General features: G+C 38.4%; 1 protein-coding gene across 3 annotated transcripts in view; it reads left to right on the plus strand.

The window, feature by feature from the left end:
• The window catches only part of edil3a (EGF-like repeats and discoidin I-like domains 3a), a 106,274-nt gene that overhangs the window by 59,084 nt on the left and 30,560 nt on the right, over nucleotides 1–16,630 (plus strand). For all 3 annotated transcript variants that reach the window (XM_068604772.1, XM_068604773.1, XM_068604774.1), the window contains 2 exons: nucleotides 4,394–4,507; nucleotides 13,069–13,250. In XM_068604772.1, coding sequence (XP_068460873.1) covers nucleotides 4,394–4,507; nucleotides 13,069–13,250 — 296 coding nt within the window. The remainder of the gene's footprint in view (nucleotides 1–4,393; nucleotides 4,508–13,068; nucleotides 13,251–16,630) is intronic.

Below are 16,630 nucleotides of genomic sequence, written 5' to 3' on the forward strand. Positions count from 1 at the left end.
ACATTCCAGTGGACCGGTGAGAGTCTGAGCTGATCCCCGACCGTTCAAATGTATTCTGGGGTTCATCGTGGACAGAATTATTTTTCTTTCTTCAAGGGGTAAGGAAGACAATGACGGTGATGTTAATCATGATAACAGTATGGTCATAATAATTATATTAATCTTAATTTAAATATGTCTCACAACGACAACCAATTAATTTATTGAAATCACAATATATTCTTTAAGAAATGAATTAGTTTTATTGACAACATAATGAAATATGCACCTGTGCAACATAATGCACTGCATTGGCCCTTCACCATCATTTACTCTGTCATTTGCCTGGTGTTACTGACCAATGCCCATTGCCTGTGGTCCACCACTGGATGAGCAGCAGGTGGACAAAACAGAAACACCTTGTAGTTGTTGATCGTTACCATCTAATGGAATAAAACCAAATACAGTAGTAGTTGAATCAGCATCATCCTGGCTCAGTTTCAACATTAAGTGAACATTATAACTTTCACAAGTTGTTATTGAACCACTTTGTTGTATTATATTAAATTGTATGCCCTGTAGTTTCATTGTCTCATGCGCTGTGGACATCTTTGCTCAAACTGGCTTGTTAAATCTGTTATAATCAAGATAGCATCAGTCCCATTAAACTAAAGACATCACTTGCAAATGTCGTTTTTTCTAAAAGGCTTTAATGACCTATTAAATTGCATAATGGTAGAATCTCACTATTAGGGGAACTCCTTGGATGCATGCCTATGGATGTGTTGTGTAAACAGAAACACTGAATGTATAAACCTGACCACGAGGCCTGCACATGTTTCTCTTTCCACCCTCTTCTCTCTTTCTACAATCCTCTCCTCAACTCTCGTCACCTCTCTTCTCTATTTAATGTTGGGTGACTTAACTGCATTTTCTGAAGTAATCCCTTTCTCCCACCTGATTTTCTGACAGCCCTTTTAAAGTCTTCCTTTCCTGTGTTTCTCATAAAAGGGAAAGCAAATTGTAAGATTGGGCCAGTTGTTTTTACACCTTTCTGTGGTCTGCTGTGCTCCTGGCTATTTGAGTGGCTGCCCATTTGGCTCACCTGTGTACTTAAACCTAAAGTACTGGTGGCAACAAAGCCGGATGTGAACGTACAGTGTAACAACAACATCACTTTTCAATGTGTTTACAGTGGTGAAATAACAGTGAATCAGGCTGTGTGCAGAATGACCTGCGGATTGTTTATGATGTCATGGTTTATGGTATACCCTGTGCCTTCCTCGCACCAGCGTCCTTAAGGTTTAGCAGTTATGGCTAATGGATGGATGTACATACCTGTTATACTTCTTTAATATTTGAAGTACTAGTCTCTACAGGATGTGCTTTTACATTTTCCCATTTTCCCAAGAGCTTGCTGAGCTGAAACCTACTGCAACATGTGTGTCATTAAAGTTAAGGCGTTCATAGTAAGGCTCCGGCATTTATTTACAGATGGATCTACATTCAGTGCATTGGATGCGTTATATCTTAATGTTTACAAGTGGCAATGAGATCACATCAGAGTGTTCCCCTTCGGCAATTAGTAAAGACCACATATTCCTTTCTACAAATTACTCCGCTGTGAATTGCATTAACCTCCTACTAATAATCGTATTTGTTTGTTATTGGTTTTGTCACATGTGCTAACAATTACAAAACACCGAGAAGCTGAATTGTTCAATGAGGATTATGGTTCTTTACATGGCTGTACACATAATCCACCTTAATTGCATCCACTCCCATAATTGAGATGTTTCCCTTTAACGCTTATTTGTTTTATCTTCATGATGCCAATTGTGTGTTGTCAGTAGGAAGCTGGTTTCTTATATTGTTCATGCTAGCAGTTTTGGGATTTTCCTTTATAACACATTGTCTTCACAAAGCAGAGTTAAAGCCAAGGCTGGAGCATAAGAAAGATCACATGTGAACCTGAGACAACTGGTTAATGGGAAGCTTCATTCTGTATCTCATTTGAAACATGAAAGGTTCTGGAATTAGCTGTGTCAGTCCATAATGTGTGCAGAGCATCTCTTTATTTGTCCCGTGGAGGTTGAATCTACATGAGTCAAACCACATGTACTCAACTGCATGGTCCCAGCTGACTGTAGAAAATACAGATCCAACCATGATGCAATTTTAGGGAGAAGCAAATTCACCTGTGCAACTAACCTGCTGCACCAGATGGTTTGTTAGAACCGACCCATCATTGGAAACTGCTTATAAAAGTGTCGGCACTTTATCTGTCAATCAAACTGTAATTGTTGAGGCCAGTTGGCAGAATAGGGAAAATATATTTTCCATTGGGAAAAGCTTTCAGTGTCATTTTTTGCTCTTCTTTCAACGAAGAGCAATGTGCTACAACTGCATATTGCATCTTGAATAGTTTTATGAAATTATTTAGTAAATGTCTTGAGAAACAGACACTGGAAAACAGCTACGGTCTACACATATGCACCAGCAGACAATCAGAAAAATACTAAAATTATGCAAATATCATCACTATGAATGTCATATTCATATAAATATTCACAGCTTGACAGGCAAAATAGTTTTACTTCGCTTTGTTATTTACATGTTCAATTATAATTAAAGATGAGTGGCCCCTGCAGATTCAGTTTGATCTATCTACTTTGTGCATTGTCATTTTTTGTAATATCCCTAAGAAATATACCAGTTGGGTTGCATCATATTCAGAGGGTCTGTGATTGTTGCATTTATATTTCATCAATGAGGAAGGGAGCTGATTATTTGATCTATAACCTGCTTCTTTTTCCCCTGGCTTTGTATTAAATGATTAACAAATCACAAGGCTTCTCTATCATGCAGGATGTATATTATTAAAAGACAGGACTTGTCTTGAAAGTGCTGGCTGGTTTGCTTACAAAATAAATGAAATAAAAATATAGCGTTAGAGGATAATTAAGAATATACTTAGAGTATATTCTGTATAGAGATCAATATTCACGTTCAGACAGACACATAAACTCCTTATGAATTCCAAGACAAATTCAAATGAAATAGGTTAAACTGTTGATAGATTTATAGTTCAATTATATTATTTCACTCTTCCAGTTATAGTACCTCAGTGACTATGTGTGAAGAGAATGACTATTTTTCTGCAGCATACAGGACATTCATCAAATATATATATATATATATATATATATATATATATATATATATATATATATATATATATATATATATATATATATATATACATATATATATATACATATTATAGATACAATCTCAGGGAGATGAAACTAATGGGTAGGACGTGTGTGGTTGTTGTTCTGTCACCTTCTGTAGTTGGTTGATGAATCAATCAGAGAAGAACATGTTCTGAGGCAATTCTGTTCTGCGCTTCTATTTGTGTGATACTTTAACCCGAGAACACTGACGTTGAGTGATTTTCACCCAAGCGAAGGTTGTTACGTTATTTTCATTGTGTTGTTTTTGTCTGAGTTGCCTGGGTCTTTGTATAGCTTCATGCTGCTCACAGACGTCATTAAAGGTGGGCGTGTCTTCCTGCTCCAATCACTGTTTCTTCTACGGGTTCGTGTTCGGGTGATTTTCAGCCGACATTAGAGACTATTTTTTCCCGGACTATTTTTTCCCGGATGGGTTTTCACATTGAGGGAAGACTTTTCCTTCACAGAACATTACTCACATGTCCCAGGAACATGTGGACTAAATAACAAGTTCATAGCTCTTTTATTTATATTTTTAATAATTTCTTATTGACGATTCCCTAATTTTTCACTGGATTTTGAGCCTTTTTTCAGCGTCTCTATGTGATACCTGTTTTTTGTTTTATGATAAGTTCTATAGGATAAAATAAAAGAAGAGTACTTAAAACTTGCCTTGTATTGTTGTATTTTAATATATTTTAGTATATTTTATCAGGTACATTATATCGGGTGAAATTTACCCGACGTTAGTGATAGTGGGACTATTTTTAACGTTACAGTTCTATGGTTTATGAGAGAGTGTGGATATTCAGCAAGCCTATGGCAAACAAACTGTCAGTGGTTCAATGAACTGACAATGTATTTATTTTTTTCAACTGAAAACAAAGTATACAAGGTCCGTTGTAAATCTTAACATTTTTAACTTCGTTATGTGTTAGGGTTAACACATAACTAGTTAGGGCTAGCATTAGTAGTCTCGATTTGATTTGTTAGTTCCAAGAAACCAATGTCTTTGTGAAAGCTTCTATTAGCAGACTCAATCAAATAACACAATGAGAAATGTTGTATCTCATCCTAAAGTGAGCAGTGCATTCCACTGAGGATGAGACATTTTTAATTGGCAATGTCTGTTTCAAATTCATGAATGAACCTTTCTTTTTGTTTTGTGGCTCTTCCAGATATTAACGAATGTGAGAGGGACCCATGCAAGAACGGAGGCATTTGCACCGATCGGGTTGCCAACTATTCCTGCGAATGCCCAGGGGAGTACATGGGAAGGAACTGTCAATACAGTAAGTGCTCATATTTCTTTTTTCTTCTTTTTTTCTTCTTTTAAGTCTTTGACAACTATCAATTGATTCTTAGCACACACACACACACACACACACACACACACACACACACACACACACACACACACACACACACTACACAGTTTGCTTGTGGGCTAATTCCCATACCGAATATCTTCACAGGTTTCATTGGATGTACCAACTGTTCACTGGTTAAAAAAGGTAGTTTAGCTTTGAGGACAATCTCTGTTTTGGGTATGTTTTATAATAGCCATTATCGTTATTTTATGCTCAGTGTGCACCATTGCACACTGAGAAACACTATGTTTTAGGGAAATTAAGCCACAGACAAGGAAATTAAGAGTTTTCAACATTTGCTAGTGGAAAAGCAATGCATCTTAGAACATTTGGAAATTGTTATTCCAAAGGTGTTAATATCATTTTTGTTCGTAATCTATCTCAATCTATCTTTTTGAATCTGGATAGATTCTAAAAGTACGCACATAAACTGAAATTGCCTATGGCTCGAAATTGGATATGGCTAGCGCAGCATGATCATTTATTAATTCCAAAGTATGGAGTTGGTCTAGAGCCACATGTGAAATTTGTTTTTGCCGTTTTAAGTCAGCATCTTGATAGTAAGAAGGAGTTGCATGTGGCTCTAATCTTCTTTCCTAATACAGTCTTTGCATTCCAAACAATGTTCATGTCTTCTGAGTTAAAGGCAAATAAGCATTGTACAATTTATACACAACGCCTATGCAAACTTTCAGTTCAAAAATAAATCCCAACTTATCTTTATATTATTGTGGACGATTTTTGCATGTTCAGACAAACACACAATGAACCCTCAAAAACCTCTGAACATTCAAATGCTGAGAAGTTAAGGCCACTTTGTACTTGCAAGCGCTCTTTTTATTCTTCTGCTCAGTGGCTATGTCGAATGAGAGAGCACTTCCTACTTATCACAAGTCGCTTTCTTTTTCTAAGACGATGGAGAGCTTAGAGTGCCCTTGTGTGTTTATTATGCTATTGTGGGGATTTGGTCTGCTCACTCAAGGAACATGTTAGGATTAATGTACTCGTGGACCCGGAGACCTGAGCCACCCCTTCACTGCTACTCCCAAAATAATTCATCAGATTTTCTATATTTATGTCAGAATCAGAATCAGAAAGGTTTTATTGCCACATAAGTTATTACAAACGAGGAATTTGTCCTGGTGGAAATGTGCAGCACATTTGTATGACAACACATTCAGAAATGATCACGAAAAAGTCTGTGTTAGAAAGAGAGACATATTGGAAGTTGATACAGTTGTTTTATAAATGGAATAACAGAAGGTAATTTGTGTTTAGAGGAGTTAAGACGCACTGCCTGACTGTTACGGTTGGTGGAGTGAGTGAAGAACAAGATTTAGTCTTGCTAATTGAACATATGCTAGCCTTTGTTTAATGGTGCTCATTTCTATTTTCTCACATAAACTCTATATTTGTAGAGCATATTATACAGCCAGCCAAAGTGGCAGTACAGTCTGTAAGTGTTATTGTTTGTTTTTGGCTCCGTATTTCCGCACATCAGATTGATAATGACCATGAGATGAAAGTGCTGACTAGCTCCTTTAAATTGGGGATGTTTACAACCACAAGAGATCATAGTGTATCTTTGAGTGTGTAAAAGTAAGACATTACTACACTGTTTAATCTTTATAGATACAAACAACCCCAAACACCCCTAAAGCTAAACATCGGCGCTGTTACCTTGTTTTGTTTTTGTTTCATGAACTTAAGTAGCCAAACACATTCAAGTACCAATACTGAAATACATAAATTGGTGATTAATAAAGTACATATCTATCTTTTCTGACGACGTTGCTTCAAGTAAAAAACAACCTGAAACAAGAGACTGGATGACAAGGAACAACCAATACTATCACAAAATGTATAACAGAAGGACCGCCTTCTTTCTCTCCCTTGTTTCTCGATTACTCCATTTCAGTAAAAATATTGTAAGATTGTTAAATGGTAAGATGAAAAAAAAGGATTTCTTTCATTACATACTGCCCTAACGTCCTGCTAAACACCCACGTCTTTACACTTAACATGCTCACTTTGTAACACAGTTATTCAGGCAGAAATGTGTAGCCTGAGATAACCCTCATGACATCCCTGTGACATCACTTGAGTTATTTTCTCATGTTTTCAAAGCTTCCCAAGAGGCCCAGAGGACATTTTTCTCACAAACATGTTAATTAGTATAGTGGTTTTCATGCGTAAATGTGGGGGAATTACCCTCTAATTCTGCCTTTGCAGTTTAAATGCATTTGTTGAATATGTTGCAGCCATATCATAAGGCATACAGTGTGTGGTGCCCAATGAATATAACATTGATAGAAAAAGGGCAGAATGCCTGGAATCTACTTTTATGCATGGACTCGTCATCTCTTCTGACTTGTTCCTTCAACCCACGTTGTGTGAGTGGGCAAGCACATACACACATTGGCTGTTGCAGATTAGGCAGCTGTACATTTTTCGGCCATACCAGAAATGAATTATGTGATGGCAGCAGTAAGCTATTGGACATTGTGTCTATTCGGTAATTATACGATTTTAGCGCCTTCAGTATTACTTCTCACGATCCAATAGAAAGCCAATAGTGAGAAAAATGAATATATATCGCTTGCCAACATGAATCCCAGTAAAATATATAGATAGCTGCATATTACCGTAAAATGATACTGCATATTACCCTAAAATGTCATGTCCTCATGACATTAGTTGGTCTTAGACCATTTTCAGGACTGAGATTCATTATTGTTTCTTTAAGCTTGACGTAGAGTGACACATTTTTACGTAGATTTTCTTGACAGTCACTATTTGTGTCTCCAAACCAATAATGTGCCAGGAAGTGGGTCATATTCCTATGGCAACTAGCAACCATAAGCTATTGGTACCAGTATCAGCTGTGACGTAACTCTATAATACACTGTTTTTAATACGGTGACTTGGACGTTCATTGAGAAATGTTTTTAATTCTAATATATTTGAAACTGTACAAAACATCGAAACGATCATAAAATTTCCTCATCAACTAATTTGCTGAAAACACTTTTCTGCGTTTTTGTTGCACATGAACTGGTCATAGACCGCTTTAAAATGTCCTCCTTAGCATGTTTCTTGTCAGAACCTTATAAAAAATGTTTATTTCTGTTATGGGTTTTGGAAAAAATATATACATTTTTTGAACTCAAATATCACTATAAGTATCTGGGTAAAATTGACTGTATGCCAGGGAAAAAAATGAGTAATGTTCTCAGCTGACCTGAAAAAAGGGATCAAAAATTGAAAAGAGCAATGATTAAGTTACTTTATTTATTTATTTTGTCCTCTTTTTATCATTTACAATGTTTTGTCGCGTTTTTTTTTTTTTTTTTAACAGAAACAGAAGAAAAAAAAATCACTATCAGCATAAAATATCCTGCATTGGTTGGCCTATCATTTTGGAATTATTTAGTCTCTTTTGTTTGGCGGAAGTTGATTTTGTGTGCGTATTCTTCTCTTCCGTTCCTCATCCCCTCCTTCCACCGCATGCTCATTAGCATTGGTATGCTTGTATTAATTTCAGTGCGGCTCTAATTCGTTGAGGCTGTAGGTAGAGATTGTGGGAGATGGATTCAGCTGTCACATCACGGTAGTGCTGGTGTTAGTGATGTATGCTGTCGCAGAGGTGATGTATGCTCGGGGGCCAGCGGGCCAAGGCCCGGGGGCTGGCTGCCTCTGCTGCTCTGACGGACGACTGGCAGGCGGCTCGTTAAGAGAAGCCCTTCATTGCTGCAAGGTGTGAAGGACTGCGGCTTTGCAACAGTGTCTTGCAACGACATCCACATAGAATACCTTACAAGAGCTCTGCCGAAGAGTTGCAGCAACTAGTCAACTATGATACTGTGTTGACGCACCATTGCTTCTGGACCCTTCACTTCAGGGCACTGTTTTTCGTATGTGGTTCACCAAAGTCCATCCAAAATCCATCTTAAATTACTGAGATGATTGACATCTGGTTTATTTGTTTTTTCGAAGGTGGATCCGCCCTCAAACGGTCTCGTTCAATCTGACCAGATGTCAGTCCTCATGATAACTGCGTGCATACGCTTCTCTTCAGAAGGGAGAAAAGTTCACAATCACAGCGTACAACACTTCCTGTTGTAAAAGGCACAACGCCGCCTCCACTGGTCGGGCTGGAGTCACATAAGCATCGTAAAATATCAGACAAGTAAATGTGTCAGTGTTGAGAAAACCTATCGGCTAATTTTAGTGGCCTCATTACACCAATCACTCAGATTATATGTTTTTAAATGTGCCTGCTGGCAATAGTATACAAATTAATATATGAGGATATATGTAATGTACTATATATGTGTATATTCATGTAGGTCTGTGTAAATTACCATATAACTAGGAGTTTGAATATGTGTATGGGCAGATCAGTGTATGTGTGTGACTCTCTGTATTCTTCTTATCACGAGTCCACCTTACTCATGTTATACAATAATGATATGTATGGTGTACTAATATCACTGTCATATACTTATTAGTGCTTTCAACACATCCATAAGTTTCTTAAGCGCTAAATAAACTAAATGCAGCGGTTTTCACAATGTTCTGCGCATCGCGGACACAAACCTGTACCACTCGCCAAAATGCGAGCTGTGGCGTTGCTTTTTTTTTTCACACAATCCTTCCGTGATCCAGTCTGCATAGAGTAAGTATTGTGTACATTATGTGAGACGCCAAACACTCGGCTGCACCGTGTGGTTTTTAATGTACGGCTCCAGAAAGTCTTGTAAATAAATGAGTTCCTTCATCAATGAGGAGCGGAGCTGACTTTTTGTCCGGTGGGAGTGGCCAACTTATGCAGTGAACTTTCACTAAACCTGCCCAGGCCAGTGTAAGGGATTTTGATGTGTTGCTCAAATGTATCCAGGTAACTCAGTAAACCAGGTACGAAAAACAGGGCCCAGCTCGTCAGGAGGAAACGTAGATTCCATTTCCATTGAAATCATGGCGATATGCTATCTGTTGCGTGGCTATAATAGCATGTGTAAGTCCAAAGGGTCCCTAATGAATTGAAGGTCAGTATTAATGAAGGATGTTGTGTTGCTCTTTGTATTGATTTGCACACTCTACATTCTTTACATTGGTGAGGAGTTATCACCATCAAGTCAATTAACACCCCTTTAGCCTGCCATTTGTATACATGCCTAATTACTCAAAGCAAATGTTGATCCCCTGACTTCACAAGTACAGCTTTGCAGAGCTGTTGGCATGGCTGTACACCCTTTGTCTTGTTTTTCTTGAATGAGAAACGTATTAAGAGTAGTGTGTCATCTTACTGCAAAACCTAAAAACATGTACAAAACCTAAAGACATGTTTAGGTTTATATTTTTCATATAATTTCACAGTTATGGATACAAATATATAATGGGAGAAATGTATTCTAATCAATTGCAGAGATATCTCGCTGACGAACAAATCTCCTTGGTATTTCTTTACTCTCCTGAAGGAGAGACTGACACTAATACACAAAGATACAGTATCCATTGTCTCTGAATTAATATGATGAGGAATAGAGTGTTAACATACAATATGGATTACTGTTTATCCAACACAATGGTCATTTTGTCTGAGTCATGGGTTTAGTTTGGTCTACCATGTCAAAAAATGAAAGCTGTATGTTTTTTCTAAGAATTAATGAGTGTAAATAAACTGAATCCATCAGATCAGAAAACCAGTAGGTTATCTTAGCTTCAGCAGGACGCTATACCACATCCACCTACACCATCCTCTCATCATCAGTCTGGAAGCGATGAGTCAAACACAAGGAAGAACGAGTGATTTACCATAGTGGAAAATATTAACACATCTATGTCCGTACAAACACTCTAAACAAATATACTCCTTGCTCTCTCCCAGCCTCACGTCAATCCCCCTGGACCGTCTTAAGACATTACTCACTGTCTCCCTGCCTCACTGTTGCCTAGAGCCCCATTGTTTTAGCAGATGGATAAGTCGTGCTGGTTGTTTTCATTGTTCCATTCTTCTTTGACTCTTGGCTTTCTTCTGTCTCCATGCAGTTTCCATACAGCTCCCAACCATGACAGTTTCATTGTGTGTGTGTGTGTGCGTGTGTGTGTGTGTGTGTGTGTGTGTGCGACTAGTGTGTCTGTGTGTAAGCGTCGGGTTCGAAATACTTTGCTGTTTTGCTCAAATGGAGAAGGCATCACAGCCTTTGGGTGACCGCGGCTCCAGGCTTCCCCTGAAGGCTGGTTTACACTGACACCAATAGTTCAGTTGGCATGAGTGAGCAGTGCCTCTGGCGGGACTTTGCACTTGATATGTCCCCATTCTTTTGGGACACAGCTCCCTCAGTTTTCCCAACACTTGTTGTGTTAAGGCTCGTAAAAACAGATATTTAATCATCTGTGCAAACACAATATAGAGGCGACTGTGGCTCATGTAGATCGGGTCTTCCCTCAATCAGAGGATGGGCGGTTTTATCCCCGGCTCTGCAAGCCCATGTAGATGTGTCCTTCGGCACCTATCCCCAAATTGCTGTGCTTTCGATGTGTGAATGTTGTACAAATGATATTCCTGATGGACAGGTGGCACCTTGCATGGTAGCCCCTTCCATCAGTGTACGAATGGGTGCTAATGGCATGTAGTGTTCAAGCTCTGTGAGTGGTCGTAATACTCTGAGAATTGCATGTCTCAAACTGCAATTTCAGGTAGTTTCTCTGTGCAGCACACACATCCAATAAATTCATACAAGGTGCTGTATAATATTTAGCGGCTATTCTTCTCTGGGGTCCATCTTTTACATATTTTACAATGGATATTTATCTTTGAATTGATGAATTTGTAAAATACTGTCGAGCTAATTTACCTCAAATAGTAAATCATAATGTTGTTGTCGAGAAGGTGGTATCTCTACAGTAAAGTAGTCATATAATAAAACATGATTATTACAAAAGGTATTTTAAAAACAGAAAATGCTCAGCTATAAATTCTTTCATTTCTCAACAATGCTTGTTAAAGAGACTAATTAAAACTGAAACATCTGTCAGAACTAACACAGAACATCTTAAATACAGCTGTGAAGCTATTCATGTTTGAGAGGCACTGTGGGCTAGAATATAACCATGCAGGGTTTTCGTATTCTGAATATTTAGCAGAATTTAAACCAACTTTGTGTCAACTGTCAGCTGTTTGGTTTTCCCTCAAATTGCACAGCATGGGAAAACAATTTCTAGGCTTATTTTATGTGAATACGTTGCATAATACAATTTACAGGTTGAACGATATAGCCAATGGAGAGATGATCTGACTTCTCAGTTACACAACACTTGAACTTAATGTATTCAGGCTGAAGGATTCTGAGGACCTGCAGTCACACATCATTCTCTTTTGATGGTGTTTTGACAAACCTGTTTGGACAAAGATGTAAGCCCGTTGTTTTCTTGGAACACATGGGCCATCTTAAATTATATAAACTATATGCATGCAAATCCCATCTGAATTCAATAAATCCTGAGCTAAGGAAAATAGAAATAGAAAAACACATGCTTAAACAGTGTCAACATTGTTTTACTATCAATTTGTATTGTTTTGTCTTATATTAATCAAACATACAGTATGGATACAAACTCCATTACCATCAGTTACTGCATTGCGTTTAGTTTAGTGTTTTCTGTTAGTATTGGATTTCCCATTTTTTTAAATGGAAATACAACAAAGTGACTGTTTTTCAGCTCAATAAACAGTCAGAACAGTCCTTTCACCACAGGTACGCATGTCTATTAAAATGCCCTTGATGTGTCTAGATACAGCAATAAGGATTAAGAGGGAAAACAAGTTGCGTACAGAAGGAAGTGTTTCTGTTTGAAGATATTGCTGTCATGCGCCTCCCCACTGCAGACTGTAGGATGTTTGAAGCTGTTACAAAGCTTGTTGACTTTGGGGATGATGCTGTCCAGACGTGGCAGCAGATCCTTGGGTAGAAGCCTGAGGGCTCGGGTTACTGATGGAGGAGATGAAGGAGCTACCTGTTAGCCCTTCGGATGCAGACAGCATTAAGGCAGATACGATACCTCTCGATGGCTGCCATGACTGTAACTGTAACCATGTATCTTGTGATGAATAAAAGCAACAAATACAATGAGAAAGACAGGAGTCAGGGTGCACAAATCTATGACAACCTTCAAGGTAAGATCTAAGTGGAAGGTCATCACTAAGATACAACCACAAAAAAAGGTTTAATGACCATGTGTTAGATTGTGGGTTTTTAGCTCTGAGATAAACAACGACTTTCACTTTAAAACATATGAAAGAAGAGGTGGAGGAGAAAATCATTGACATTATAAAATGTGTCGGTATTTTTAGTAATATATATATATATATATATATATATATATATATATATATATATATATATATATATATATATCCATTGCACTGGCTGAAATGACGTCGCCATAAATGTCTATCTCTTTTCCTTCTCTTCACTCAGGATGCTCTGGACCATTGGGCATGGAGGGTGGTATAATCTCCAACCAACAGATAACAGCCTCTTCCACACACCGTGCTCTCTTCGGCTTGCAGAAGTGGTACCCGTACTTTGCACGCCTCAACAAGAAGGGCCTGGTCAATGCCTGGACTGCTGCCGAAAATGACAGATGGCCGTGGATCCAGGTAAAGCATAGTCACAGGACAGTACACAAACCGAGCGGGCCAGACATGACTGAACACAGTCTAAATTATAGTTACACTTTATTCTCTTGTTTGCTGTGGCTTTAAAACAATACACGTGAGCTCCCTTTTTGCATCACTTGTTTGTAGTTAATGTTTCAAATAAAATGTGAAACTGCAGTAGTGATAGCTTTGCAGTTATTACTTGGTAGAACAGATGCAGGTGTAATCAAGGGTAATGAACAATGTGAAAGGGCATAGCTGTCTTCAGCTAGTGGCCGTTGCCTCTGTGATGATGATTTGAGTTACTCAGCTCTGCCGTCTAAACTTTTGACTTTTAGTTGTGACGTGCTCCCAGTTATCTATAAACTGCATTGACACTTGCTGTATTTTGTGTCACAATAGAAGTTGTGTTGCAACAAAAGTATGACGCAGAGTATTGCCATTACTCAATGCATCCCTGCGTTTTCTTGATGTCTTGTATTCTGATCAGCAAATCGCTCTGATGTCAAGAGAAATATTTGATATTTGTGCGCAACAATCAACAATAATATTTACAGTAATGTCTCTAATACCCCAAAACAACAATTGAATCTTTCTCTTTCACATTTATAAAAGACCTCCGAATGGTTATCTGACAACCTAAGGGTCCCCATCAAAAACCTGTGAATTGTGACGAATTGTGACAAAGCAGCAATAACTGATACACTCTAGTCTCCACATAGAGCTCTTTTTTAAGGGGGACCTTCAGACTGTGCCATTAGTTTGAGCTTATTGTTAAACAGTGGACATATTGATACTGTAGAAAGATCACTCCCAACGTGTAATAATGTAGAAATATAACCCGAGGGATTTCATTGCATTAGGCAATGATTAAAGAGATGTTTTTTTAAACTGCCACAGCTCCCTCGAATGACATGATTTGACTCCTGTTTATGACCTATGTAGAATTAATTGTCTGGATTTATGTTGAGCAAATAGTCACACATCATGACTCTGTGATGAAATGGCTGTAGCATAAAGTACAACTGTCAGATGATGCATAGCTTTGAATATGAATATTCCCCCATCTCCAAATGGGATGCATATCTATGATATATAAATGTCTTCCCATTTCCTGTTCAGTCCGAATGCTTGGCTGAGTCGCGAAGCTACTCTCATCCCACGGATTCCAGAGTATACAAGATAGAATTAAACAGTCATATAGTAAAAGCAGTTCATTATTATAGTAGTTGATGGACTAACTATCATCTAAATAATGTTTTTTCAGCCATGTTACATTTCTCTTACTCTTGAGTCACTTCTTTGATGACAGAAATGCTGACAGCTACCTATGGAGTGGCTCGTTATCAGATACATGACATACGGACAGTGAACCGTGAACAAAACGTAATAGAAAAACATACTACAGTGTGAGAGAGTGATGGAGAAAGCGAAGCTGCACCGAACAACAAGAGAATATAGTCACAGGGCAAACGTGGATGTGTAAAAGAAGGAACAAGAGCGAGAGAGAGTGCCAAAAAAAACAGCCGACATGATTGAGAGAAAAGAAGTCTGGCACATAGAGAGGCTGAGGAAAGAAGGGCATAAAACATTCAGGCGGTTTGTTTGACTTTAATGATGCCACGTGGGATGTTGCACGGGATGCTGTAGGCATTGTGTGTTTCTACAGAGGGCCTGGATAATTGGGACGTGGGAACAGAGGTGTACGGTCATGCCAGTGTTTTGGGAATACGTCAAGGAGTCAACCCTGTGCTTTTGTAGTGCAGCGTGATGTGGCGTGACTGCGTTTGCATGTCTGCCGTGTGAAACAGGTTACACTGACGGATGACAACTCTTTCAGGATAGGGATCAGATTGGTCTGGCTATTCGTACGTTTTTTTTGCTTTTGCAGTATCTATTTTGGGATGTCAGCTTGTGTCTCTTCTTTCAAATCAAACACAGAGCAACATACTTTGAATAATGCATTACAGACGTGCAAACAAAGCATGCATTCACTGTATACATTGTGTCTGTATTCATGTTGTTTCGTGTGTTTGTGAATTGTGCTCGCTACTGTTTACACATCTATGTACGGTCAAAATATCAGTTTTCCACAGCTTTGTCACGACTAGCTCACACATAAAATTGCATTTCAACACTCAAGGGAAATATGGTGCAGGTCTGGCCAATATCAGCAAAATATAGCTGCGTTGGAAGAAGGAAACAATTCAAATCACTTGTGAAGGTTTAAGGTCTCTACATAATTTGATACAAGATAAACTGTTCATGATGTAATGATCCCATGCAGATCTCCATCAGTGGTTTAGCATGTTTTGGTATGTATACATGCAACCTCTCTCTATGTCTGTCTTTCTGACCATTTCCTTTCAGTGTAAACTTTGTTATCAAAACACTCGACTCTATAGACTGTGTTGGGATGTGAGCCTGACAAAAGCCTTTCCATTACAGCTCATTCACTGCACGACTGCAGTCATTAGTGATTGAAAAACAGCTTTTTGGATACATACACTTATTATGCATTATTATGCTGCAGTTTTCCCACCAAATCTTGATTAGGATGAAATATGTTTGGGTTCATGAACTTTAACGCAGCACCTCGATGTCTGTTGTGAGTAATTAATTGGTCTCCAACAGCTGTCTCACAGTGACCACCTCTTCAAATGCTTCAAATCACTGACAGGTGGTTGGTGTGGCAGTCTCCTCCTCGTCCTGCCACAGCATCTCAGATGTGGACGGTTGGTTGAGGCCATTTTAAAATCCTGCAAATGTTTGTAATGCCACTATGAGCAAACACAAAGATATCATGATTGCACATCACTGTCTTGTACTGTGAGGTTGTGACATGGTCCAGATATTTGTACGCTGTGGCTTCCAATGAGTTACCAGTATCTCAAACTTTCTCTGTTGTCCAATGTTTAGGTGAAATACAGACCATAAGGTTTTATTAAATTAAACACCAAAAATCATAAACATTAACCAAAAGGTGGAGAGAAAAAAAACCTAAAAGCTGATGTAATTTCAGTATGAATCTTGTGTGTATGTGCGTGTTTTTTCATTTGTATTTTTCTTACACAACAGTGTCACAGGGCTCTTTGGTAGCTTCAAGGACATAGGAAAATGTAATTGTTACAATAGTACTGCAATCCCCTTAACAGTTGTGATGTCAGTGTGTCATCAACGGAGGATATTGTATCTCGTTTGTGTGTGTGTGTGTGTGTGTGTGTGTGTGTGTGTGTGTGTGTGTGTGTGTGTGTGTGTGTGTGTGTGCTATGTTTGTATGAGGTCTTGATTGTTGGTATTATATTTGTGAATAGTTAGCATTCTTGCTAATACAAAGACCTGGAAGCTAGCTATTAATACAAAAAATGAAATGTGTTTGA

The sequence above is a fragment of the Clinocottus analis genome, unplaced genomic scaffold (genome assembly GCF_023055335.1).
Source record: "Clinocottus analis isolate CAN_PGR_092001 unplaced genomic scaffold, fCliAna1.0.p SCAF_7, whole genome shotgun sequence".
Lineage (NCBI taxonomy): Eukaryota > Metazoa > Chordata > Actinopteri > Perciformes > Cottidae > Clinocottus > Clinocottus analis.